Source organism: Talpa europaea (assembly GCF_964194135.1).
Source record: "Talpa europaea genome assembly, chromosome: 8".
Taxonomy (NCBI): domain Eukaryota; kingdom Metazoa; phylum Chordata; class Mammalia; order Eulipotyphla; family Talpidae; genus Talpa; species Talpa europaea.
Window position 1 is genome coordinate 50,723,682 of NC_140075.1, and position 26,070 is coordinate 50,749,751.

The 26,070-nt window shown below is 39.2% G+C and overlaps 1 protein-coding gene across 2 annotated transcripts in view; it reads left to right on the forward strand.

The window, feature by feature from the left end:
* TRIP4 (thyroid hormone receptor interactor 4) overlaps positions 1–26,070 on the forward strand; it is a gene marked incomplete at both ends in the record, with an annotated part of 58,954 nt that overhangs the window by 10,142 nt on the left and 22,742 nt on the right. For both annotated transcript variants that reach the window (XM_084239486.1, XM_084239487.1), the window contains 8 exons: positions 595–807; positions 3,617–3,695; positions 7,150–7,279; positions 10,269–10,484; positions 14,744–14,870; positions 18,587–18,774; positions 22,598–22,722; positions 25,486–25,577. In XM_084239486.1, the coding sequence (XP_084095612.1) occupies positions 595–807; positions 3,617–3,695; positions 7,150–7,279; positions 10,269–10,484; positions 14,744–14,870; positions 18,587–18,774; positions 22,598–22,722; positions 25,486–25,577 (1,170 nt within the window). The remainder of the gene's footprint in view (positions 1–594; positions 808–3,616; positions 3,696–7,149; positions 7,280–10,268; positions 10,485–14,743; positions 14,871–18,586; positions 18,775–22,597; positions 22,723–25,485; positions 25,578–26,070) is intronic.

Genomic DNA, 26,070 nt, shown 5'->3' on the forward strand with positions numbered 1-26,070 from the left:
TTTCTTATGATCTCCAATTTAGCTCTGATTAAATATATCATAGAAACAGATTTTCCTACTACATTTACCCCCCTCCAACTGTAATAGAAGATGAAAGCTACTAGCAAACCCTGGTGGCCCAGCGGTTGAGCGCTGGGCTGCGAGGCTGCTGCAGCCTCTGCAACCTCTGCAGCCCTGGTTCGATCCCCGGCCGCTGGCAAGGATCCCGCATGGCTCGCAGACCTCTCTTGCCGCCTGCTGCTCCCCTCAGCAGTGTACTTTGGTCCTTCTGCCTGTTCTGTTCCCCACTCTGGCTCTGGTGAATTCTCTCACCCTCCCGCACTTCTGACTGTACCCAGTGCTTGTATAAATAAATAAATCTTAAAAAAAAGAAGAAAAAAAAAAAGGCAAGGTAATAACCTAGTTTCTCCAGAGCATTACCATTCCTCAGACCCTTGATTATAACTAATTTATTTTTCTTCCACTCCTCCCTTCTTTCAAGGTTCCTAGGCAGTATATAAGCTATTATTGAACAGAAATAAAGTTTTCTCCCTCTTGAATATTTTCACTGTCATTAATTACTTGATGTTATTTCATTTTTCTTTGTACAATTAGGCTCAAGAGAACAACTACTCTTTAAAGAAGAAGACGAAGTTTGTCAGTTTATATACAAAAGAGGGACAGGACAGACTTGCAGTCCTAATCCCTGGCCGCCACCCATGTGATTGCCTGGGCCAGAAGCACAAGCTGATCAATAACTGTCTGATCTGTGGACGTATTGTCTGTGAACAAGAGGGTTCTGGCCCCTGCCTATTCTGTGGTTCGCTGGTAAATATTTCTCTTCTATTTTGTTACGCCATTCACATTCCTAGCATTTTTCTTTTCTTTCTTTAAAAATATTTATTTATTTATACAAGCACTGGGGTACAGGCCAGAGGAGCAGGAGTGTGAGAGAATTCACCAGAGACAGAGCAGGGAGCAGAACAGGCAGAAGTACTGAAATACACTGCTGAGGGGAGCAGCGGGCTGGACAGGAGAGGTCTGCTGTGCCATGTGGGAATCTCCCTGGCCGGCCAGGAATCGAACTGACACTGCAGAGGCTGTGGACAGTTTCATAGCGCTGCGCTCAACTCACTATGCCACCGGGGAGGCCCCATTTTTCTTTTCTTAATAAATTTTTTTTTTTTTTAAAGGAAGGATACTCTTTTTTTTTTGAAGATTTATTTATTTATTGTTTGTTTGTTTGTTTATTTATACAAGCACTGGGTACAGTCAGAAGCGTGGGAGGGTGGGAGAATTCACCAGAGCCAGAGCGGGGATCAGAGCAGGCAGAGGGGAGCAGCGGGTGGCAGGAGAGGTCTGCGCACCATGTGGGACCCTCCTCCAGTGGCCGGGGAGCAGCTGGGGATTGAACCGGTGCTGCAGAGGCTGCGGGCAGCTTCGCAACCCAGCGCTCAACCACTGCGCCACCGGGGAGGCCCTTTTCTTTATAAATTTCTTTTCTAAGATATTCAGTAAACTATAGTAGCAGGAATTTGATTAGTCAAAAACTCAAGGCTTTATCCTAATACTAAGGCCTGTCATTGAGAAGAGTTTTGAAAACTTACATTTTTGAGGGATTTAAGACTTTTTTTTTAAGGTTTATATATTTATACAAGAACTGGGGTAAAGCCAGATGCGCTGAAGGGTGAGAGGATTCACTGGAGACAGAGCGGGGAATAGAACAGGCAGACTGAATGAAATACACTGCTGAGGGGAGCAGTGGGCAAGGCAGGAGAGGTCTGCCACACCATGTGGGATTCTTGCTGGCTGGCCAGGATCGAACCTGCTCTGCAGAGGCTGCTGACAGCCCCACAGCGTGGTGCTCAACCACCTGCGCCACCAGGGAGGCTCCCTCTAAGACATTTTTTTTTTAAGATTTATTTATACATATAAGAGTTGGGTTGTAGGCCAGTGGTGCAGGGGAGAGGGGATGGTGAAAGGATTCAACAGAGACTGAGTGGGGAGCAGAATAGGCGGATCTACTGAAATACACTACTGAGAGGAGCAGCAGGCCAGACAGGAGAGGTCTGCTGCACCATGTGGGTTAGCTCCCTGGCTGGGGATCTAAGTCATGCTGCAGTGACTACAGATAGCTTCATAGTGCTAAGACTTAATCTCTTTTGCCACCAGGCAGGCCCGAAGGATCTAAGTCTTATATTAGATTAAGTTCAAGAAAATTTAAGGGCCAGAAATATCAAAATTTGTCCAAGTCGTCAGATGTGACTCATGCTGCTAGGGAAACAGCCACTGTGACATAATCTTAGGTCATTATAGCTTCTGTTTTCAGGATACCTCCTTTGTCTGAGAGAATGACCTCAAGAGTACTGTGGTAATGACTGGATTACAAACATTCTAATGAGTTGTCTAGAAAGTTTATTGTGCCAGTGGAGCTGGCTGGCAGAAGCAGTGGCATTTGGTGTTGAGTTGGTAAAAGCACCCATTTTATGTTTTTTTGCTTTTCTTGTCTGTAAATCTTTAATTTTTCAATATGCTCATAGAATAAACTGATAGTATATAACCTGAAAAATGTAGTGCCTACTATTAAAAATGTTAATAAAATGTTGGTGAATCTTCTTCCTTGGGGGACTTTCTCTAGAGAAACATTCACAGTTGCTGGGAGGAAGTTTCTATGCCACTGAGGCAAAGCCTAGGAAGTATTATGTTTTCCGTTTCCTTGAATTGTTCAGTTCAATAAACAGTAATATAAAGCAGATTGACCTTGACATCTTATAGTTTTATAGCCTCAGTATGAAATTGTTTTTAAGTAATCTTTTCTTAGCTCCCCTTTTTATAATTGCAGTGATTTTATTGTAAGCAAACAGTATTGCTTTGTTTAATATATTAATTTTTAAGTAGATAATATGCAAAGGCAAAGAAAATATAAAAACTAGACTGGTTCTCACTGGTGGCAACATAATTTGCTTTTTCTGTTTTTTTTTTTTTTTTTCTTATAAGACATCTGCATATATTTTCTCCTGTAAGAATTAGATTTCATGGTTAAAAATGTAAGACTTAAAAAAAAAGTGTTGGGCCTCCCTGGTGGCACAGGGTTAAATGTCAGTACTATGAAGCTATCAGCAACCACTACAGCACGAGTTTGATCCCTGGCCAGGGAACTAACCTACATGCTGCAACAGACCTTTCCTGTCTGGCCTGCTGCTCCCCTCAGTAGTGTATTTCAGTAGATCCACCTGTTCTGCTCCCTACTCTGTTGCTGGTGAATCCTCTCACCACCCCCCATCTCTGGCCTGCACCCCAGCTCTTGTATGCATAAATAAATAAAATAAATCTTGTGACGAAAAGGTCTCAATGGTGGGCCATTTTTTGTCCTTTGGGGCCAATTTTTGTCCTTTGAAAGTAGGTTGGGTATTTTTTCAAACTATGAAGTCATTCAGGTATACTTGCAGTGAGATCAGTTTTGTCTATGGTTTATAAAAGAAGAGAGAAATGGAAAGAGATTGGGACAAAATTCATCAGGATATATATTTTTTGGCATGTTTGGGGAAAAAAAACAGTGTCATTTCTATATCTAATATGTAATTTGGGGATATATCAAGCAAACAATATATTTAAGTATTGGATTATTACTTTATAGGTATGTACTCGTGAGGAACAGGATATTTTACAGCGTGACTCAAACAAGAGCCAGAAACTGCTGAAGAAGCTCATGTCAGGTGAGCAACAATCCCAGATTGGATCTCTATGATGATGGATACATTTTGTTGTCTTCGTGATTTTTTTTCTTTCCTATACTTTGATGTGCAGGTTATTCACTCATTTATTCTATAAGTACTTTTTTTAGAAGTTATTATTAAAATCACATAATACTGAGCAAAAAATTAATAATAGTATTGGCTTATAGCCCAAATATTAATATATGAGACCATACTCTCATAAATAAATAAACTGGATCAGTCAGTAAATAGAGAAGAAGGAACAGTTCTTTCTTACAGAATTCGATTTAATGAAGTAAAAGAATGAGGGGAGTAGAAATCACCATTAGAACACCACAGTAGTAGTAGTTGCCACAGGCAAGATTCCCCAATGAATGCAAAACAGTGGGTGAAAATTTAAGAACATGATATTTGCAAGGTCATGAAAGACAAGAAAAGACTGAAGAATTATGATTAGGGAAAACTGGAGAGACATGACAATGTACTGCAATGTAGGCTCCTGAACTAGATTCCAGAATAGAAAAATAATGGAAGAGATCTCAAAATCGGAATGAAGTATGTAATTTCGTTAATGGTATCGTACTAATGTTAATTTCTTAGTTTTGAAAATTGTACTATGATTATGTAAGATAAGATATTAATAGGGAAGCAAAATAAAAGTTACACAGAAACTGTACAATTTTTTCAACTCTTTAAGTTGGTTATAGTTGAAAAACACATGATTGGGCCTCCCTGGTGGTGCTGTGGTTGAGCGCTGGGCTGCGAAGCTGCCTGCAATCTCTGCAGCACTGGTTCAATACCTGGCTGCCAGCGAAGGTCCCAGACCCTCTCCTGCAGAGGGCGTGCAGACCTCTCCTGCCGTGCCCACTGCTCCCCTCAGCAGTGTACTTTGGTTCTTCTGCCTGTTCTGCTCCCCCCTCTGGCTCTGGTGAATTCTCTCACCCTCCCGCGCTTCTGACTGTACCCAGTGCTTGTATAAACAAATAAATAAATCTTTAAAAAAGAACACATGATAAATATAGTTAGGACATTATTTAAAGGAAAAAAACAATGTACTCATTACTTTCCACTTATAAAAATATTTTATTTCCACTTTAGTTCAGTTTTCGGGTATATCGATTGGTATTATAAAGTAGCAACATAATGTATATAGAATTTTGCTTTTCATTTTTTTCACTTAATACCTTATGATTAGTGTTTATATCTTCATATATATATATTTTTAAAGATGTATTTATGCATACAAGAACTGGGGTACAGGCCAGAGGTGTGGGGGGGTGAGAGGATTCATCAGAGACAGAGTGGGGAACAGAACAGGCAGGCAGAATGAAATACACTGCTGAGGGGAGCAGCGGGCAAGTCAGGAGAGATCTGCCATGCCACGTGGGTTTCTCCCTGGCCGGGGATTGAACTTGTGCTTCAGTGGCTGCAGATAGTTTCACAGGTTGTGTCGTAACCCCTTGTACCACCATGGAGGCCCATATATTTATTGGTTTTGATGACTAAAAATAGTCTAACTTGATTTATTGTAATTTGATTGCCTGTTTCTCAGTTACTGACTATTTTGACTCTTTCAAGTTATAAATAACACTACAAGTGATCACCTTTGTTAATTTATCTATTTATTTCCTTGGAATAAATTCTGAAGTCACTATTGAGTTTTGACATTTCAAATTTTTTTAATTTTTGTGGTTTAAATTTATTATTGAGATTAAACATGTTTCCATATTTTTTCAACTATGATTTCTTTCAGGTCATTATGAGAAAAGGTAGTTCTAAATACTTTTCTTATATTTGGAACACAAGAATCTCTTTTTCTTAAAACAATTCGATGGAACCTAGAACAGGCCTGAGATTTTAGACAGGTCAGCTTTCATTATAGCCTAGTTGTTTTCCTAACACATTTTAAATCTTGACTTTATCATAATTTCTGGTTCAGAAATTTTCTGAGATACAGAGATTTATGATATGCTGTCACAAAGAAGATAGTACATGGTCCAAGGAATGAATGTGGGCTTTAGAGTTAGACAGACCTAAGTTTCTACTTTCTAATTTCTGAGTGTTATCAGTAAATTTGTTAACATCTGTGAACTTCAGTTTATTTGTAAAACAAAGATAACACAAGCTACCTTACAGTGTTTTTGTGAGATTTTATTTTTTAATTAAGAATTTTAGGGCCTTTCTGGTGGCACAGGCAGTTGAGCACCGCACTGTGAAGCTGTCTGCAGCCTCTGCAGCATGGGTTTGATCCTGGCCGGCTGGCGAGAATCCCACATGGTGTGGCAGACCTCTCCTGTCTCACCCGCTGCTCCCCTCAGCAGTGTATTTCATCAGTCTGCCTGTTCTGTTCCCTGCTCTCTCTCTGGTGAATTCCCTCACCCTCCTGCACATCGGCCTGTACCCCAGTTCTTGTATAAATAAATAAATCTTAAAAAAAAAGTGTGTGTGTGTGTGTGTGTGTAAGAACTGTGTTGGAGGCCAGAGGTGCAGTAGTGAGAGGATTCATCAGAGACACAGTAGGGAGCAAAGCAGGCAGATTTACTGCAATACACTGCAAAGGGGAGCAGTGGGCGAGATATGAGAGGTCTGCTGTGCCATTTGTGGGTTAGCTCCCTTGGCAGGGATTGAACTCAGTCCCTCACGGTGATAGTGTTGAGACTTAACCCCTAGGCCACCATGGAGGTCCACTATTGTGAGATATTTACTATGCTTTTAAAATATATTAAGTGGGCCTTCCTGGTGGCACAGAGTTTAAGGTCTTAGCACTATCAAACTATTGCCAGCCACTATGGTATGAGTTCCATCCCTGGCCAGGGAGTTAACCCACATGGCGTAGCAGACATGTCCTGTCTCACCAGCTGCTCCCCTCAGTGTATTTCAGTAATCTGCCTGTTCTGCTCCCCACTCTGTCTCTGATGAATCCTCTCACCTCCTGCACCTCTTGTCTTCACCCCAGTTCTTGTATGCATAAAAATATAAAAATAAATCTTTAAAAAATAAAAACAAAATATATTATGTGTGATAGCATCTAATGGGTTCTCATTATTAATTTGTCACTTTTTCTGCATTTCTTTTTTCTTCTATTATTTAGTTTTCAGTTTTGTTATGTAAAAGTATGTTTAGTGGTGTTATTCAGCGCTACTCAGAAAAGTTTCTCATTTAGAAGGCATTTTTATTTTGTGTTGTTAAATATGTGTTTGATATTCTTAGTGATTCATCTTTCCATAAGGAAAGAAATGGGTCCTAACATTTACTAAGAACCTATTAATATGCCAAACACTGCTTGATGCTTTACAATTAAAACTTGATCTGCAGGTTGGTTGTTTTCCATTGAAATAAATGATCTGGACCTCCAGGAACAAAGCTAGGTCTAATATTTTGTTCTTTGTGGCACAGTGATATAACTAATTTGCATTATAGAATGACACTCTTTGATTTCCTTATTGAATTTCAGGGACAGAGAATTCTGGAAAGGTTGATATCCCTACCAAGGACCTGCTTCCTCATCAAGAATTGCGAATTAAGTCTGGTTTGGAGAAGGCTATCCAGCATAAAGACAAACTGTTAGAGTTTGATAGAACTAGGTATGCTATGTTTATTTATTTAATTTTTAATTTTTTTTTTTTACTTTTTCCATCATTGTTCTTTTTTTATATATATATTTTTTATTTTAACAGTTATCATTTTTTACATTTTTTAGACAATATTTGCTTCCCCCCACCCCCTCTGATTGAGTCCTCATAGAATTTCCTTCCCCAAGGCACTCATGCACCATCACCTCAGTCCCCTGTACTCCTCCCTCCCTCCCTCTGATCCCTCATTTTTAAACGATATTTGCTTCCCCCCACCCCCTCAGGTGTAGTCCCCATAGAGTTTCCTTCACCAATGCACCCGTGCACCATCACCTCAGTCCCCTGTGCTCCTCCCTCCCTCCCTCTGATCCCTTTCCTGTCTCCTCCCCTGCAGTATTTCTCTAATTTATAACTGTCTGTTTTTGCTTTGTTGTGTTTTGTACTGTTACTATTTTTTCACACTGATGTCTTATTTGGTTCCCCTATATTCCTGCTATAAGTGAAACCATCCGATATTTTCTTTTTCCTTCTGGCTTATTTCACTGAGCATAATTCCTTCTAGTTCCATCCACATTTCTGCAAATGGCATGAGTTTATCTTTTTTGATTGCTGAATAATATTCCATTGTGTATATATACCACATCTTCTTTTTTTTATTTCCTTCCTTCTTTATTTTTTTAAATAAATTTTATTTTTATATTCCCCATACAATTGCAATCCCCTTATTTTGACCCCAATCCCTCCACTCCCCGCCCCCCACCCCCCAAAAAGTGTCTCTGGTTCATAGTTTTTTGTTGATTTTGATTTTTACTTTCTTATAGTTATTCATTTTCCTGGTCCCTTATTTAAGTTTTCTAGATTCCTGCTGTGAGTGAGACCATCCGGTATTTTTCTTTTTCTTTCTGGCTTATTTCGCTGAGCATGATCCCTTCCAGCACCATCCATCTTGATGCAAATTGCATGTGTTTATCTTTTTTGAATGCTGAGTAATATTCCATGGTGTATATGTACCACATCTTCTTGATCCAGTCATCTATTTTTGGGCATTTGGGTTGTTTCCAAAGCTTAGCTATTATAAACAGTGCTGCTATAAACATAGGGGTGCAGGTGCTCTTTGGAATTGATGTTTCTGTGTCCTTTGGGTAAATACCTAGGAGTGGAATTGCTGGATCATATGGCAGCTCTATGTTTAGTAGGTCAAGAAATCTCCACACAGCTCTCCATAGTGTATACCACATCTTCTTGATCCAGTTTTATTTTTGGGCATTTGGGTTGTTTCCAGGTTGTACCTATTATAAATAGTGCTGCAGTAAACATAGGGGTGCAGGTGTTCCTTTGAATCAGTTTTTGTGTCCTTTAGGTAGATCCCTAATAGTGGAATTGCCAGGTCATATGGTAGCTCCATTTTTAGTAGACTGAGGAACCTCCAGACAACTTTCCATAGTGGTTGGACAAGTTTGCACTCCCACCAGCAATGTAGGAGAGTTCCTTTTTCACCACTTTTGTTGTTGTCGCCAACATTTGTTGTTGCTTGTTTTTTTTTGATATGTGCCATTCTTACTGGTGTAAGGTGGTATCTCAATATGGTTTTAATTTGCATTTCCCTGATGATAAGGGATGTTGAACATTTTTTCATATGCCTGTTGGCCATTTGCATTTCCTCTTTGGAGAAATGTCTTTTAAGTTCTTCTGCCCATTTCTTGACTGGATTGTTTATTTTGTTTTTGTTGAGTTGTGTGACTTCTTTGTATATCTTTGTGATCAGTCCCTTATCAGTTGACTGGAGTGCAAAGATTTTTTCCCAGTCAGTGGGGTGTCTCTCTGTTTTTGTTAATATCTCTTTTGCTGTGCAGAAGCTTTTCAGTTTGATGTAATCCCAGGTGTTTATCTTTTCCATGACTTTCTTTGCTTTGGGTGATGAGTTTTAAAGATGTTATTGCAATGTATGTCTTGTAGTGTTTTACCTATATTTTCTTCTATATATTTTATGGTTTCAGGTCTTTTGTCCAGTTCTGCCCCAGAATTAGGTATGATATGTTTAGAATAACAAATGCTAAGAAATAAATTAGTTCACAGATTTTAGCCATTGAAACATTTTGGCATTTGATACCTTCTTAGTGTGGAGTATGAAAGAGTTTTCTAGCAAATGAAGAGCTGGATGCTCTACTTGGGATGCCTATATCTTGTTTTTCAATTTATCTTTTTTTTAGGATTTATTTTCACTTATTCATACATACAAGAACTGAGGTGTAGTCCAAAGGTGCAGGGGTGAGAGGATTCACCAGAGACAGAATGGGGGGCAAAGCAGGTGAATCTACTGAAATACACTGCTAAGGGAAGCAGCAAGCAAGACAGGAGAGGTCTACTGTGCCATATGTGGGTTAGCTCCCTGACCAGGGATCAAACTCAGGCCACAGTGGTTGGCAATATTTTGATGGAGCTGAGACTCTAACCCCTGTGCCACCAGGAAGGCTCTCAATCTATTTTTGAATAAGAAGCTCTTACCAAGAGGATACTACCCTGCAACTTTTTTTTTTTTTTAAGATTTGTTTTTAGAAAAACTGGGGTGTAGGCCAGAGGTACAGGGGGTAAGAGGATTTACCAGAGACAGAGTGGGGAGCAGAACAGGTAGCTCTACTGGAACACACTGCTAAGGGAAGCAGCTGGCAAGATAGGAGAAGTGTGCTGTGCCATATGTGAGTTAACTCCCTGGCTGGTACTGACTGAGAGTTAACCCCTAGGCCACCAGGAGGCCCAGGAAAATCAATTTGGATGGAGAGAATTCCCCACTTACTCACTTGTAGCTACTCATTCATGTACAAACTGCAGTGCTGGATTAGGGGGAACCAAGCAGAACTTGACCTGATTTTTGGAACCTTCTTAGTCATCTGTATTTGAGGCAATAACTGTAACAGTGAGCTACCTTGAGACAATTTCCCAGAGAGTAAGTCCCTGTTTCTCAATCTAATTACCATTTGTTCCTTTTTCCCCCTTTTCTTAGCATTCGAAGGACCCAAGTCATTGATGACCAGTCAGATTACTTTGCCAGTGATTCTAACCAGTGGTTGTCCAAAATTGAGCGAGAAACTTTGCAAAAGCGAGAGGAAGAGCTGAGAGAATTTCGACATGCCTCTCGCCTCTCTAAGAAGATCACCATTGACTTTGCAGGCAGGAAGATCGTGGAAGATGAAAATCCATTAGCTGAGTATCACAGCAAGTAAGTAGGTAGCTCCAGAAAGGGTCTGAAAGAAGGAAAAGTTTGACAGTAAAGGATTTGCTGCCCCACCCCCACCCAGTAAATCTGTTATTTTTGTTGATTTTAAAAATATTCATTTGGAATAAAAACATGTAGTAATAGCTAAGACCGTTTTGAAAATGAACAGTGAAGGAAAGTTATTTAACTCCTGTAGTTTTATAAGAAACTTTTTAAATTAATGAGGTATAATTTGAGCATAGCAACAGAACAATGAAACAAAGTAGAATACTGAAAGAGACCTGTGTATATGTGTTGTGGGAGGGCATGTGTTTATATATGTGTAAATTTTGTGATTTATCTAAACAGTAAGGAAAGAATTAAACGTATGGTAGCATAGCTGGGATAAAGTCTATACTAGCTCTCTACTGCAAACCATCTGTGATAATAAGTTTGACTAAATAGTTAAAGGTATAAGGAATAGGACCTCCCTGGTGGCGCAGCGGTTGAGCGCGGGGTTGGGAAGCTGCCCGCGGCCTCTGCGGCGCCGGTTCGATCCCCGGCTGCTCCCCGGCCACTGGAGGTGGGTCCCGCATGGCGCGCAGACCTCTCCTGCCGCCCGCTGCTCCCCTCAGCAGTGTACTTCGGTCCTTCTGCCTGCTCTGCTCCCTGCTCTGGCTCTGGTGAACACTCTCACCCTCCCGCGCTTCTAACTGTACCCAGTGCTTGTATAAATAAAAATATAAATCTTAAAAAAAAAAAAAAAGGTATAAGGAATAAAAGAATTAGAAAGCAATAAAAAATATAGAATATAGCTACAGTTTTGGTGTGAAAAGCTTTTTCTAAGTAAGATACAAAGCCCAGAAATCAAAAAGACCTAAGATTTTTTTTTTTAAAAACATATTGCTCTTTTGATCAATGAATCCCACTTTTACACACATTGACTCATACACCAAAAAAGAAAAAAAAGTCCAAGGAAATTTCTTCAGGAAAAAAAAAAGAATGTGCATTATATATTATTGTCAATATAAGCCCTCCTTGAATATAACCACTCCATGAAAAAGGAAACAACAAAAAACCCGGGGCCTTAAACTCTTAGACATTGCAAAGCATTCAGACATTTGGGTTTAAAATAAAATTTAAAACAAAATAAAAATTTGTTCCTCCCAAGGAGAGCTTGAGGTAGTTCAGTTGCCTAGGGAATACGGAAGGACACTTAGCCTATCAAACAAGCAATGTGAAAAAGTCGCAGTATTTTAAATAAGGTAAAAATGATAGTACTATATTGACAAAAGATAGTTGTTTTGTCAACAAGCACTACCAATTCTATATAAAACAACCTACAAATTAAAAGAATAAAATCCTGTAGAAAAATAAGCAGAGACTAAAAAAGACAATTTGTAAGTGAAATACATATAGCTAATAAACATTTGAAAAGATGCCCAACCAGATATCAGGAAAATGGACGTTTTATTATTTTTTTAATGGGATTTTTTTTTTTTTAATAGAGGCATGCTTTATTTATTTTGTTTTGCTGGTTGGTTGGTTTGTTTTGTTTATACATGCACTGGGTACAGTCAGAAGCGCGGGAGGGTGAGAGAATTCACCAGAGCCAGAGTGGGGAGCAGAGCAGGCAGAAGGACCGAAGTACACTGCTAAGGGGAGCAGCGGGCGGCAGGAGAGGTCTGCGCGCCATGTGGGACCCTCCTCTGGCCGGGGAGCAGCCGGGGATCGAACCGGCGCCGCAGAGGCCGCGGGCAGCTTCACAACCCAGCGCTCAACTGCTGCGCCACCGGGGAGGCCCTAATGGGATTTTTTTTTTTTAAAGATTTTTTTATTTGTACAAGAACCAGGGTACAGGCCAGATGCGCAGGAGGGTGAGAGGATTCACCAGAGACAGAGTGGGGAACAGAACAAGCAGACTGACGAAATACACTGCTGAGGGGAGCAATGGGCGAGACAGGAGAGGTCTGCTGCACCATGTGGGATTCTTGCCAGCTGGCCGGGATTGAACCCATGCTACAGAGGCTGTGGACAGCTTCACAGGGCAGCACTCAACTGCCTGCGCCACCAGGGAGGCCCCAGGATTTTTTTTTTTTAAGATTTCTTTTTTTTTTTTTGGTGGCAATCCTCGCCGGTGGCCAGGGATCGAACAGGCAGACCAATGAAATACACTGCTAATGGGAGTAGCAGGCATGGCAGGAGAGGTCTGTCGCGCCATGTAGGACCCTTGCCAGTGGCCAGGGATTGAACCAGTGCTGCAGAGGCTGCGGGCAGCTTCGCAGCCCAGTGTTCAACCGCTGCGCCACCAGGGGAGGCCCTATTTATGTTTTTGAAGATTTATTTATTTTCTCAGAGAAGAACGGGGGTATAGGCCAGAGGCGTGGGGGTGAAGGGGTGAGAAGATTCACCAGAGACAGAATGGGGAGCAGAACAGGCAGATTGACTGAAATATACTGTTGAGGGGAGCAGCAGGCGAGACAGGAGAGGTCTGCTATTCCATGTGGGTAGCTCCCTGGCTGGGGATTGCATTCATGCTGCAGTGGTGGAGGATAGCTTCTTTGTGCTGACACTTAACTCCTTGTGCCACCAGGAGGCCACCCCACCTTTTCTTATTTTAATTCTTGTATTTGTTTTATTTTTTAAGTTTCATGCCTTTCTTTCTATTTTTACCTTGGTTTGGAAATCCCTCCCTTAGTATTTGCCTTTCAAATATCTACCTTTCCCTTGAACCTACTTGTTATAACACATAGGATGATGTGATAATAATTATCAGATGGATTGTGCCTGCTCATAGTAATAAGTACTTTCACCCACATTTTATTAATCTTTATAACTGTCTTAAACCTGTTATTAGATTAAAAAATTCTTTTAAGCATGAACCATGACCTGCATACCTTTAAGTAGTCCTGTGTATGAAATATTTCTTTAATTGTATTAAGGTCAAGTTCACCTTTTCCTGTTAGTAGAAGCTTTATATTGTGCCTCAAAATTACTATCTACAGACATTTGTCAGGCATCTGGCTATGGAATATATCAATAAATAATGTGGGGCTAAAATATAGAATAGGGTAAGGTTTCTGCAGGACCTATTATCTCTTACCAGTAAGGAATGTTGCACAGTATTGAAATGAGAACCATCACTTTCTTCCATATGTTTAAGCCAAATACTGAAAACAGACACTATTAATACTGGATAACATGGGAGGTATGTGATTACTATTTAGATATTATATCAATAGGTATTACAGGACTTCAGAAAAATGAGTAAGAACTTTTATGCTTGGCCACTAGAGGGCCTCTTTAGAACTTCTGGGCCTTGAAGCAGGATAGAATTCAGATAATTAGGGAGGAGTGAAGGGTGTCCAGTATGGGCAGAGGAATAATTGAATGTGTTATGTAAATAGCCTATCATAGAGACTCTTCTATGGATTGGACTATTTCTTGGCAGCTTTTATAATCTTGGCATTTTTTTTTAAAGGTTTATTTATTTATACAAGCTTGGGTACAGTCAGAAGCATGGGAGGGTGAGAGAATTCACCAGAGCTAGAGCGGAGAACAGAACAGGCAGACTGACGAAGTACACTGCTGAGGGAAGCAGCGGGCGGCAGGAGAGGTCTGCACGCCATGTGGGACCCTTGCTCGGCGGCTGGGGATCGAAGCAGCACTTGCAGAGGCTGCGGGCAGCTTTGCAACCCAGCGCTCAACCGCTGCGCCACCGGGGAGGCCCTAATCTTGGCATTTTTAATGGTCTTATTAAACAGATGAATTATAGTATGTCCTACCCATTTTCTTGGTGTTTCAAAATTTTTACAAATTCACATTGCTTAGGGTTTGTGGAGTGAAGAGAAAGAAGTTGGGATGGAGGAGCAGGGAACATCATCCACAGACTCCTTTTTTTTTTAAGATTTATTTATTTATGCACACAAGAACTGGGGTATAGGCCAGAGATGCAGGGGGTGAGAGGATTCACCAGAGACAGAGTGGGGAGCAGAACAGGCAGACTAACTGAAATACACTGCTGAGGAGAGCAGCGGGCGAGTCAGGAGAGGTCTGTTGCACCATGTGGGTCACCTCCCTGTCTGGCCAGGGAATCGAACTCATGCTGCAGTGGCTGTGCACAACTTCATAGGTTGCGTCTTAACCCCTTGTACCACCAGCAAGGCCCCCACAGACTCCTTTTTGAATTTCAAATTTTATTACTGTTGAATGTTTTTATGTGGGTGAAAATACTGTGCATTGAACATTACCAATTATTGCATCCTTTTGGTTTGTTATCACAGACTAGATGAGACAATACAGGCCATTGCCAATGGAACCTTGTACCAACCAATGACCAAATTGGATAGATCTTCTGATGAACCTTTGGGAGTTCTGGTGAATCCCAACTTGTACCAGTCCCCTCCCCAGGTTAGTGGACTTTTGTTGTAACTAATAATGAAAGAAGATTGGGCCCAGAAAGTTCTCCTTTCAAGTGTGTCTGTTTTGTAGGCTCTAGATGCTCATCTGCTATTTTAACTCACCCTCCTGTCTTACTCCCTGGCCCAATTTTTTTGCAGCACTTCTGGCAAGTTGACCTGTATTATCTTCTGATTAATTCCCAAGAGAGGATTTTGTTAATGTTCTTTGTCTCTTATACAATATGGGTAGCCCATAGAGTGGTATTTTAAATTAATACATTAATTCACATATTCATTGTTGTCATTCATTTTACCATAAAGTTCATTGAGCATATACCATTTACAAGCACAGTAGTAAGTCATCAGGCAGATACTGCTCTTACCCTTAAAAACCTTACAGATTAATAGGGGAAAAGGTTACATAAGCAGCTTTAATACTAGAAAAGATACAAAGAAACTCAGTGGAAACTCAGAGAAGAGTCTAATTCTTGTTGAAGGTGATAAAAGAGGTTTTAGAGGGAAGTTGGCATTCATTAAAAGTAAATATTTTTTAAAATGTGTCTTTTGAGCATGGGGGGGAAATCTTTCTGGGCAGAATTATCTCTAAGAATGGTTACATGAAAGCATGGGTGATATATACATGTATATATGTGTATATATGTGTATATACATATATATGTGTATATATATGTATATATGTATATATATGTGTGTATATACATATATATGTGTATGTATGTGTATATACATATATATATCACCCATGCTTTCATACACATATATACATGTATGTACATCATGAAAGCATGTCTCTCAAAAAATAAATAAACGTGTATCATCAAAGCATATATTTCACATATATGGAATGTGAATTTGGGCTGCCTAGATACTACTCACAAAAGGGATTATTAGGAGAATAAAGTAGGATTAGATAGGTTGAACAAAAGAATTTATAATTTTAGCTAGAAAGTTTTCACATTTTTATTTTATAAATGTGAATCATAAAGGGTACTTAAGCAGAGAGATGCAATCAGGGCAATTCTCTGAACAGCTTAACTGGAGATACTCATTCAGACTACATATATGCAAGGTTTTTTGCTAGGTGCTGGGAAATTAAAAGGTAAAAGCCCAATCCAGTACTTAATTGCTTCAAATTTAGTAGAAAAACATGTTAAAGTATAAGATATTTCAGTTCCTTAAGATAGTTGCTTTAATAGACAGATGTCATGCATATAGTAGGATTTCAGGAGAGTGTTCATAAACTCACTAGAGGAGTCCCAAAAGAAATAGTGTTTCAGAGGAGACATGAGGGGTGAATAATAATTTCCAAGCTGACAAATATGGGGAAGAAATTCCAAGTGGAAGGTGTAACATAGACAAAGGCTTAGCTTGCAAGATTTGTAGGTTTGGGAAATCACAAGTAATTGTTGGAAGTTCATTTTATTAGTAATTCAGTTAGTAGTCCAATGTATTACTTTCCTAGGGCAGCCATAGCAAAATGATGAGTGGCGTCAGAGAACAGAAATTTATTTTCTTACAGTTCTGGAGGCTGCAAGTCTGAATCAAGGTGTTGACAAAGCCACCCTCCTTCCAAAGGTTCTATGGGAAAATACTTGCCTTTTTCATCTTGTGGTAGCACCCAGGCATCCCATGTTTTGGTAGCTGTGTCACTTTAATCTCTGCTTCCTTGTTCATATGGCCTTCTTCTTGTGTGTCTTTATCTCTATATGTTCCTCTTCTATGACACCATTTTGGATTTGATGTCTAATCCAGTATAACCTTATCTTAACTTGATTACGTTTTCAAAGACTATTTCCAAATAAGTTCACATTCACAGCTTCTGGGTGAACACAAATTTTTTGGGGGGGATACTATTTAATCCAGTCAGTAGGCAACATCTTATGAATTCCTTTATGTTTTATACCAAGGAGTTTTTATTGTAAAGTAAACAAAAAGGAATCCTTGAAGAATTTTAGCAAAAGATTGGCATATCCTCCATGCTTATGCAGAGAATGGTTTGGGGGGAAGAATAAGACTAGAAGCAAGGAAATTGCTAAGATTATTGCAACGACACAGTGGAGAGATGATAAGTGCCCAAATTAGCATTGTAGCTCTAGAGATTTATTTAAAAGCTAAAAATGTAGGTGAGGAGACCAGTTAGCAGCCTCTGTGACAGTTTTTTTTTTCAAATTGAGGTTACATTGGTTTACAATATTGTATGTGATTCAGAGGCATAGGATCACAGCTCCTCAAATGAATGTCAGCACACCACACCTACCATAAGAACACCCACAGTCCTCCACCATAGTCCTTTGTGTCCCCTCCCTCTTCCTTTTGGTAGCCACAATTCTACAGTAAGATTTCTAGGTTTTTTTTATTGATTTGTTTGTTTTTTTCCCTTGGATTCTTTGTTTTAATAAGAGATTAATCTAGGAAAGTAGCTGTGGGAATAGAAAAATCAGGTAATAAAAATAAGAGCTGCAGTAGAGATATACCAGAGAATTTGGATCTCTGAATTACTCAAATACTGACATTTTTATTAAACCACTTATTTCTGATGTTCTTCCTGTCTTTCTATTTAAGAACTTAAATCCATGTGCAGTGTTTATTCAATTCTACCTTATATTTTGGATAGTTATTTATGTGTTTGTCTTCTACTAGGATTGTAAGTTCCTTGAAAGCAAGACCCCTGTTTTAAAAAATATCTTCTATGGCTCTCTACTTTGTATGCTTTTCATATAGTGAGATACTCAATACTTTTTACTCAGTACTTTTCAATACATGTTTTTTTAGAGAGATGACACAACTGCTTAGAGTCATAAGTTTTACTGGAAAGATCTTAGAGATTTATTTAATCTAACACCACCATTTCACAGTTAAGAAAATTGAAACCTTTATAGGTTAAATTATTGTTTAGAGATTCCAGGTAATTACTCTAGCATTTTTTCTTATAAATTTTTAGGTAATTAGGTAAAACAAAATGTTAAGACAGCTAACCCAAATCTCACTATCCTAATAGAGCCTGGCTCTCTCTCTTTCTTTCATTTATGAACACTCAGTTTTCTTGTCCTGGAAGAAACTAACCTATGTCATTCTGTGACTGAACTACTGCCAGGACTCTTCAGTCTCCTGTAATTACCTGTACCCTGTAATTTTCTATTCTCTTTCCATGATGGGAACCTTGTTTCAGTAGTGCTCCATCCTCTATTGGGGGACACGTGTTCATTTCAGGGTAAGAGAATACTTCACGTAGAATTACTGCTCCTGACAGCATCTCTTTTGCTGTATCACGATTATCAGCATATGACTCTGCCTCTAAGCACACAAAGAATGTGTGGACCAAAATATTGGGTCTCTCATTACCCTAATTTGGCTCATAGGATTATATTGGAAATTGCTCAGAATCCAATATGGATCATTAATAAGTAAAAAGTGGTAATAATTACAGATTAATATTCCGATCTGAGAATTGTGCTGTTGAAATATTTGGAAGCCAAGATTTCAGTATTATAGTAATCCTTTAAAATGGGACTTTGTTATACCTGGGACTCCTACTGAATTTATTTCTTCTCTTTTTTGTCCTTAATTCAGACAAAGATGGGATAAACTTTTCTAAGATGTTCCCACTATGTTTTCTTCATTATTAGCATTCATCTCATTTTGTATATCTACCCTGGTTCTCTCCTTTTTAGACAGAACTCTATGTTTGGTTTCTTTCCTCTATAGTGGATAGACCAGACAGGTGCAACTTCCCAGAAGAAGATTTTCCATGCAGCAGGATCGGAGCTAGAGTTCAACTCTCATCGGCACCAGCTGCGAATCCAGGACCAAGAATTTCAGGAAGGCTTTGATGGTGGTTGGTGCCTGTCTATGCATCAGCCCTGGGCTTCTCTGCTTGTCAGAGGGATTAAAAGGTAAGGACAGAAATTTATTTTTGCAGTGGAAGATCTTCATATGGAATAAACTTGTTTTAGAAGTATGGAATAGAATTTCATTTCCCGGGTCTCCCCGGTGGCGCAGCGGTTGAGCGCTGGGTTGCGAAGCTGCCCGCAGCCTCTGCAGCTCTGGTTTGATCCCCGGCTGCTCCCCGGGCACCGGAGGAGGGTCCCACATGGTGCGCAGACCTCTCCTGCCGCCCGCTGCTCCCCTCAGCAGTGTACTTCGGTCCTTCTGCCTGCTCTGCTTCCCGCTCTGGCTCTGGTGAATTCTCTCACCCTCCTGCGCTTCTGACTGTACCCAGTGCTTGTATAAACAAACAAACAAACAAACAAATAAATCTTTTAAAAAAAATTTAATTTCCCCCAATCTCACGGTAATAGTCTTCCATACACAGAACTTTAAGCAATATATTCGCATTACATACTTGGTAGTTGTTTTACTGAATTGCTTAAAAAACTGAGGTTAGAAAGACTAATGATTCTAATCATAACAAAGTATAGAATACCTCTTTTTTTTCATGTTTGGAAGGAAAGTCTGTTGATAAAACTTCTCTTAGCTTTACCTTTCTAATATGCCACTCAGGAACTTTATAATGGTTTGATCCTATTTGAAAGTCAAAGTTTTTATGTATTTTTTAAGACACCAGCCTAACTGGTATTGTTTTTCAGCTATATATATATATATATATATATATATATATATATATATATATATATATATCTACCTATGTGGGTAACCTTATTAAAAAGCTACATTTTATCACAATTCCTTTTCTATGAAAAGTGGGAGAAGTAGCTGTGTTAACAGAGTTGAGTTGTCCTACCTTTTACAGGTATTATAGCGTTCAGTGATAGTAATGACTACTATTCCATGGTTTTATATGCTTCTTCTCAATTCAGTTTTTAAAAATAGTTTTCCTTTTTTTCTAAATGTAAACAAAATTAGAAAAGAGCTAGAAAACAAAAGACCATCTGTAGTCTAGAAACAGTTATTGTTAGCATTTTGAAGAGTTTTATTCCTTTTCCTGTGCAAATTATTACATAGTTAGGTCATAATATATATTTGTTTTCCTTTTTATTCACTTATTATGACAATCATTCCCTCCCCCCATTTTCTTGAGCAATATTTGGCATATAACATTGTATTAGTTTAAGGTGTACAACATAATGATTTGACAGTCATTGCAAAATGATTGTCACAGTACCTTTAGTTAATACCTATCACCTCACATAGGTGTTAATTTTTTTTGTTTCTTATGACAACTTTTAAGATCTAGTCTCTTAGCAACTTTCAAATACACAATACATTATTGTTAACTGCAGTCACCATGCTGTACATTCCATCCAGCACTTACTTGCTCTAGGACTTGACCACTTCTACCCTTTTCCCCCACCTGCTACCCTCCACCTCTGTCAGTCCTCCATCTGTCCTCTCTTCAGTCTTTTTAGATTCCACCTGTAAGTGGAATAGATCATGCAATATTTGTCTATCTTTGTCTGACTTCTTTCACTTAGCATAATGCCTTCAGGGTCTATCCATGTTGTTGCAAATGTCAGAATTTCTTTTTGTAATTGAATAATATTCCATTGTATATACAATACCACATTTTTGTTATTCATCTGTCAGTGGACACTTAGGTTGCTTCCATATCTTGCCTATTGTAAATAGTGCTGCGTGAGCATAGGGATACAGGTATCTCTTTTCCTCTTATCTATTAGAATTTTATATGTCTGGGGCCTCCCTGGTGGCGCAGTGGTTAAAGACACAGTGCTGTCAAGCTATCACCAGCCACTGCAGCACAAGTTCAATCCCCAGCTGGCCAGAGAGCCAACCCACGTGGCTCAGCAGACCTCTCCTGCCTAGCCCACTGCTCCCTCAGCAGTGTATTTCAGTGGATCTGCCTGTTCTGCTCACTGCTCTCTCTGGTGAATTCTTTCACCTCACCCCCTGCACCTCTGGCTTATACCCCAGTTCTTGTATCCATAAATAAATAAATCTTTAAAAAATAATAATTTCGTATGTCTAACTGTGTCCAAACTTGTACTACCTTATATTTAAGTAGAACTTTTACAGTTTTCAAAGCAGTGGGTCTATGAAATAGATCAGGCCAATGTTATTACCATCTTGGACAAATGAGAACAGGCAAAGGAACAGTAGCTTTGTTTGAATTAAAGCTAGTTTGAAACAGAGTAGGCTTCAAGTTTTCAAAGTATTCTTCCACTCTTACACTTTTGGTGTAAGTCATTTCTCTGCTTTTCTGAAAGAAAATTTATTTCAGCATTTAATAATTTCTACCTCAGTATTTGCATTATTAGCTATGCTCTACCTTCTTCCCTCCCTCCCCTTTTTTTCCTCTTAAAGGCCAGGCTTTCTTGATTTGGTTCTTAATTGTTTCATATTCCATATGTGTATTGCATTACAGAAAATGCATATGGCATTTGAAGATCTGGGGCAAATAGGTCTTCTGTATCTGTTCTTCTCATTCATTTTTCTGCAATTTAGGTGTCTTTCTTTTCCAAAGAAAACTAAACTGCCTGACTTCTGTCATTGTGGGAAAATCAGGATGTTTACATTTCTTTTATTCTGTTTGGTTATGTGTTATTCAGATTTTCTCACTGACAAGCAGGATGAGCAGCGTCCAGCCTCAAATCACTAATCCCACAGAGATAAAGTGGGTGGTTTCACCACATATGTGGGGCCATTTTTCCAGTAACCCTTCATATTATTTGGTGCAGAGGGAAGAGATATATTGGTCATTCCTCATTAATTGAGCACCAATAAATCTGGCACTCATCCAATTCATCTTTTTTAGAAAACTAAGAGAAGAAATTGACAACTCTATTTCCCATAATAAGAATGGTATAACAGGTTATATCATAAAAGTACTTTATTTTATTTGTTGGGAACTAAAAGAGAAACATCTTACAGCCTTTGGAGAGTAATGACTCCTGAATGTATTCTATTATACTTAAAAATAGCAAGCTAGTTGCTTAATTTTCCACAAAGATCATAACCCTTTATAAAAGACTTAGAGGGCTATAAATGGATGTGCCTGAAATTTAAAGAGTAAAGGTGATAAACATTTTTCTTTTACTTATGCATACAAGAACTGGCCTGAAGGCCAGAGGTGCTGGGAGTCAGAGGATTCACCAGAGACAGAGTAGGGAACAGAGCAGACAGATTGACTGAAATACACTGCTGGGGGGAGCAGTGGGCGAGACAGAAGTTTGCTGCGCTGTGTGGATTAGCTCCCTGGCCGGGGATCAAACTCATGCTATAGTGGCTACCAATAATTTCATAGTGCTAAGACTTAACCCCTTGTGCCCTAGGAAGGTCCCAAAAGTACCATTTTTAGGGAGTTATGTTTAGGTGAATATTTATCTGTTAATTTTGACAACAATTAACACATCCTCCAGGAATAAGTTAGCCTCAAGTTCGACTAAAACGTTAGTCTCAAAAGCAGCGTTTCCATTTTTGTGGATGCATAAAATATTTTTAAAAATCCCAGGGCTATTGAAAGCCCCAAATTTCAGTTACAGACATCAGGGGAAAATTAGTCAGGAGCTCAAAGAGGTGGATTATCTTTGTTCTATGATAGGAGAAACTAGAGAACAGAGTTCATACTCAAGTGAAGGGTATTGTCGGAGAAATGTTTTTCTCCAAAAGTAACCTTCCTGGTGAGTTGTCATCTGTGAATCTCTTGACTCAACTGCATAATTTGGCACGAGGTTTGTTGTTATGAGATCTTCCAGGAAGTCAGAATTTGGATATTTCTTACTATATTTGTATTTGTTTAAGGGTGGAGGGCAGAAGTTGGTACACTCCTCACAGAGGACGACTTTGGATTGCAGCCACAGCAAAAAGACCCTCCCCTCAAGAAGTCTCAGAACTCCAGGCTACATATCATCTTCTTCGTGGGAAAGGTAACAACTGTATTCTTTTAGTCTTACTCTCTGGAGCAATCTTCACATTCATCTTCTGTCACTTTCTTCTTCCTGTGGCTTTTGTGGCTGAAAGAGACTATAAACTTTGTGTTTGTTTGTTTAGCAACAAATTGGACACCTTTTCAAAGCATTGACTTGCCATTGGTGAAAATAAAAATAGCTGTCTCAAACACCAGAAATCTACCAGCATATCTTAATTTGTGAAAGTTTTCTCTATATTTCTTTTCTTTTCTTTTTTTAAATATTTATTTATGCATGTAAGAACTGTGGTACAGGCCAAAGGTGTGGGGGGGTGAGAGGATTCACCAGAGACAAAATGGGGAACAGAACAGGCAGATAGATGGAAATATACTGCTGAGGAGAGCAGTGGATGAGGCAGGAGAGGTCTGCTGCACCATGTGGGTTGCTCCCTGGCCGGGGATCGAACCTGTGCTGCAGAGGCTGCGGATAGCTCCACAGGTTGCATCTTTACCTCTTGGGCCAGGGAGGCCCTCTTTTCTTTTCTTTTTTTTTTTTTCTTTTTAATATTTATTTATTTTATGCATACAAGAACTGAGATACAGGCCAGAGGTGTGGGGGGTGAGAGGATTCACCAGAGGCAGAGTCGGGAACAGAACAGGCAGATTGACTGAAATACACTGCTGAGGGGAGCAGCGGGCAAGTCAGGAGTGGTCTGCTGCGCCTTGTGGGTAGCTCCCTGGCCGGGCATCGAATTTGTGCTGCTGTGGCTGCACATAGCTTCATAGGTTGTGTCTTAACCCCTTGCGCCACAAGGGAGGCTCTCTATATTTCTTATTATAAGAATTAAATGACTAACCTCTAGAATCTTCAGATTGGGGAGAACAACCACAAATGAGAATTTTTTATGAGAAGTTACCCAAGCAGACATCTGCCTTCAAATTTGGACAAATCAAAGTTGGTTGACTTAAGCAGCATATTTTGAGACTCACCCTAAGCACACTAAATTTGGATCCTGAAAAACATTTCTCACTCTTGGATGGCCTGTTTCCCTCCCCTTACCTAGCTTACATAGTTTTGAAAGTAGAGTGAGGAGGTAATTATAGGACTATAGAACTTCAAAAGTTCTTTAGAAACCAAGCTCAAGAAATCACCAGAAATCAAAAGCGTATCTTTCCTTAAAACACTTTTCTAACTTGGCCAATAATGACTTACTTGTTTTAAATTTATTTTGATATTTTTATGGTTTTTACTACACTTTTATAAATTTTTTTTGACACCTGTATGTTGTTTCTAAAATCTATCACTACCAAACTCCAGTCTAATCCAGGTGAGTGTTGTGGAATTGATTATTTAGAATGAACTTTGATAGCTCTTTTTTTTATTATTAGCATTTTTATTTTATTTTATATATTTTTATATCATTTTTCATTTTTGTACAATGTATGCATTTTCTTCTTGGTTATAGTCGCCGTGTAATTCCTACCTCCCTTGTTTTGCTCCTCCTCCCTCCTTCCCCCAACCCCCCCACCCCATAGTGTGTCTCTGGTTTATAGTTGCTTCTTGATTTTGATTTTTGCTTTATTATTAGTCTTTTTCCTGGTCCCTTATTTAGGTTTTCTAAATTCCTGCTATGAGTGAAACCATGTGGTATTTTTCTTTTTCTATCTGGCTTATTTCACTGAGCATGATCCCTTCCAGCTCCATCCATGTTACTGCAAATTGCATGAGTTTATCTTTTTTTATTGCTGAGCAATATTCCATTGTATATATGTACCATTTCTTCTTGATCCAATCATCTATTTTTGGGCATTTGGGTTGTTTCCATAGCTTAGCTGTTCCATAGCTGTGGTGCTGCTATAAATATAGGGGTGCAGGTGCCCTTTTGAATTAATGATTCTGTGTCCTTTGGGTAAATACCTAGGAGTGGAATTGCTGGATCATATGGAAGCTCCATCTTTAGCATGTTGCGGAATCTCCACAGCTCTCCATAGTGGTTGGACCAATTTGCACTCCCACCAGCAGTGCAGGAGAGTTCCTTTTTCTCCACATCCTCGCCAACATTTGTTGTTGCTAGTTTTTTTAATATGTTCCATTCTCACTGGTGTAAGATGGTATCTCATTGTAGTTTTGATTTACATTTCCCTGATTACAAGTGATGTTGGACATTTTTTCATATGCCTGTTGGCCATTTGCATTTCCTCTTTGGAGAAGTTTCTTTTTAGCTCTTCTGCCCATTTTTTGACTGGATTATTTTCTTTGCTTTTGTTGAGTCTCACCAGCTCTTTGTAGATTTTTGTGATCAGTCCTTTATCATTAGTGTCATGTGCAAAAATTTTCTCCCAGTCGGTGGGGTTTCTCTTTGTTTTTGTTATTTTCTCTTTTGCTGTACAGAAGCTCTTTAATTTGATGTAGTTCCAGCTGTTTGTCTTTGCCTTTACTATCACCGCTTTGGGTGAGTGTCTTTAAAGATGTTACTGAGGTGTATGTCATGTAGTGTTTCGCCTATATTTCTTTCTATATATTTTATGGTTTCAGGTCAGATGGCTATGAACTTTGATGGCTCTTTGAGGTAATTTCCTAGCTTAGGATGTGGGTAGTTAGACCAAGCCAGCCAGCCATTCACTAAATTGTTAAAATACAAACAGCTTTATTTCAAGTAGAAGCCCCATTGTTTTCCTGTGTCTACAAATAGATAATAAAGTTATTGTTCAGAATTACATATTGATGAGTTCTAGGTTTACCCATGAAGTTTATCCAATCCTTTTGTTACTTTTTATTCAGATGTGGAATTTCCCAACGACTATCCATCAGGTTGTCTCCTGGGCTGTGTGGACCTAATTGACTGCTTGTCCCAGAATCAATTTAAGGATCAGGTGAGTAAAGAATATTTCTCTTGGACAGATACTTGATTTGCCACCAAAACTGACCTGTACATCCTAAAAAGCAGAATATCCTGGAGATAGTAAGATACTGGTATCTGATTTACACATATGAGGAGAATTAAAAGATTCCTTATTAAAAGATAAGGAAATATCAGGGAGAGAGAAGAACAGGTCAGAAATAGAAAAAACAGTCATGCTTTGGTTTCTGGTCATTGGGAACTGGAATATATACATTTCTGCATAAAAAGCTATTGACACAATCCAGCTAGGAAGTATAGGATTCTCATGCCTTAATAAAACCTTGTTGCTTTTGGTAAAGAAACCCTTCATTATCCCTTGAATGCTTTTTGTGGGTAATGGGCTCATAGGATTTGTTATTCAGGAACATTTGGTTCAGGACAGAAAATTTGTGATGGGCAACTGTGTTTGAACTCTGATTGCCTGTACTGTCTAAAGTTGCGGGGAGGAGGGTATATATACATAA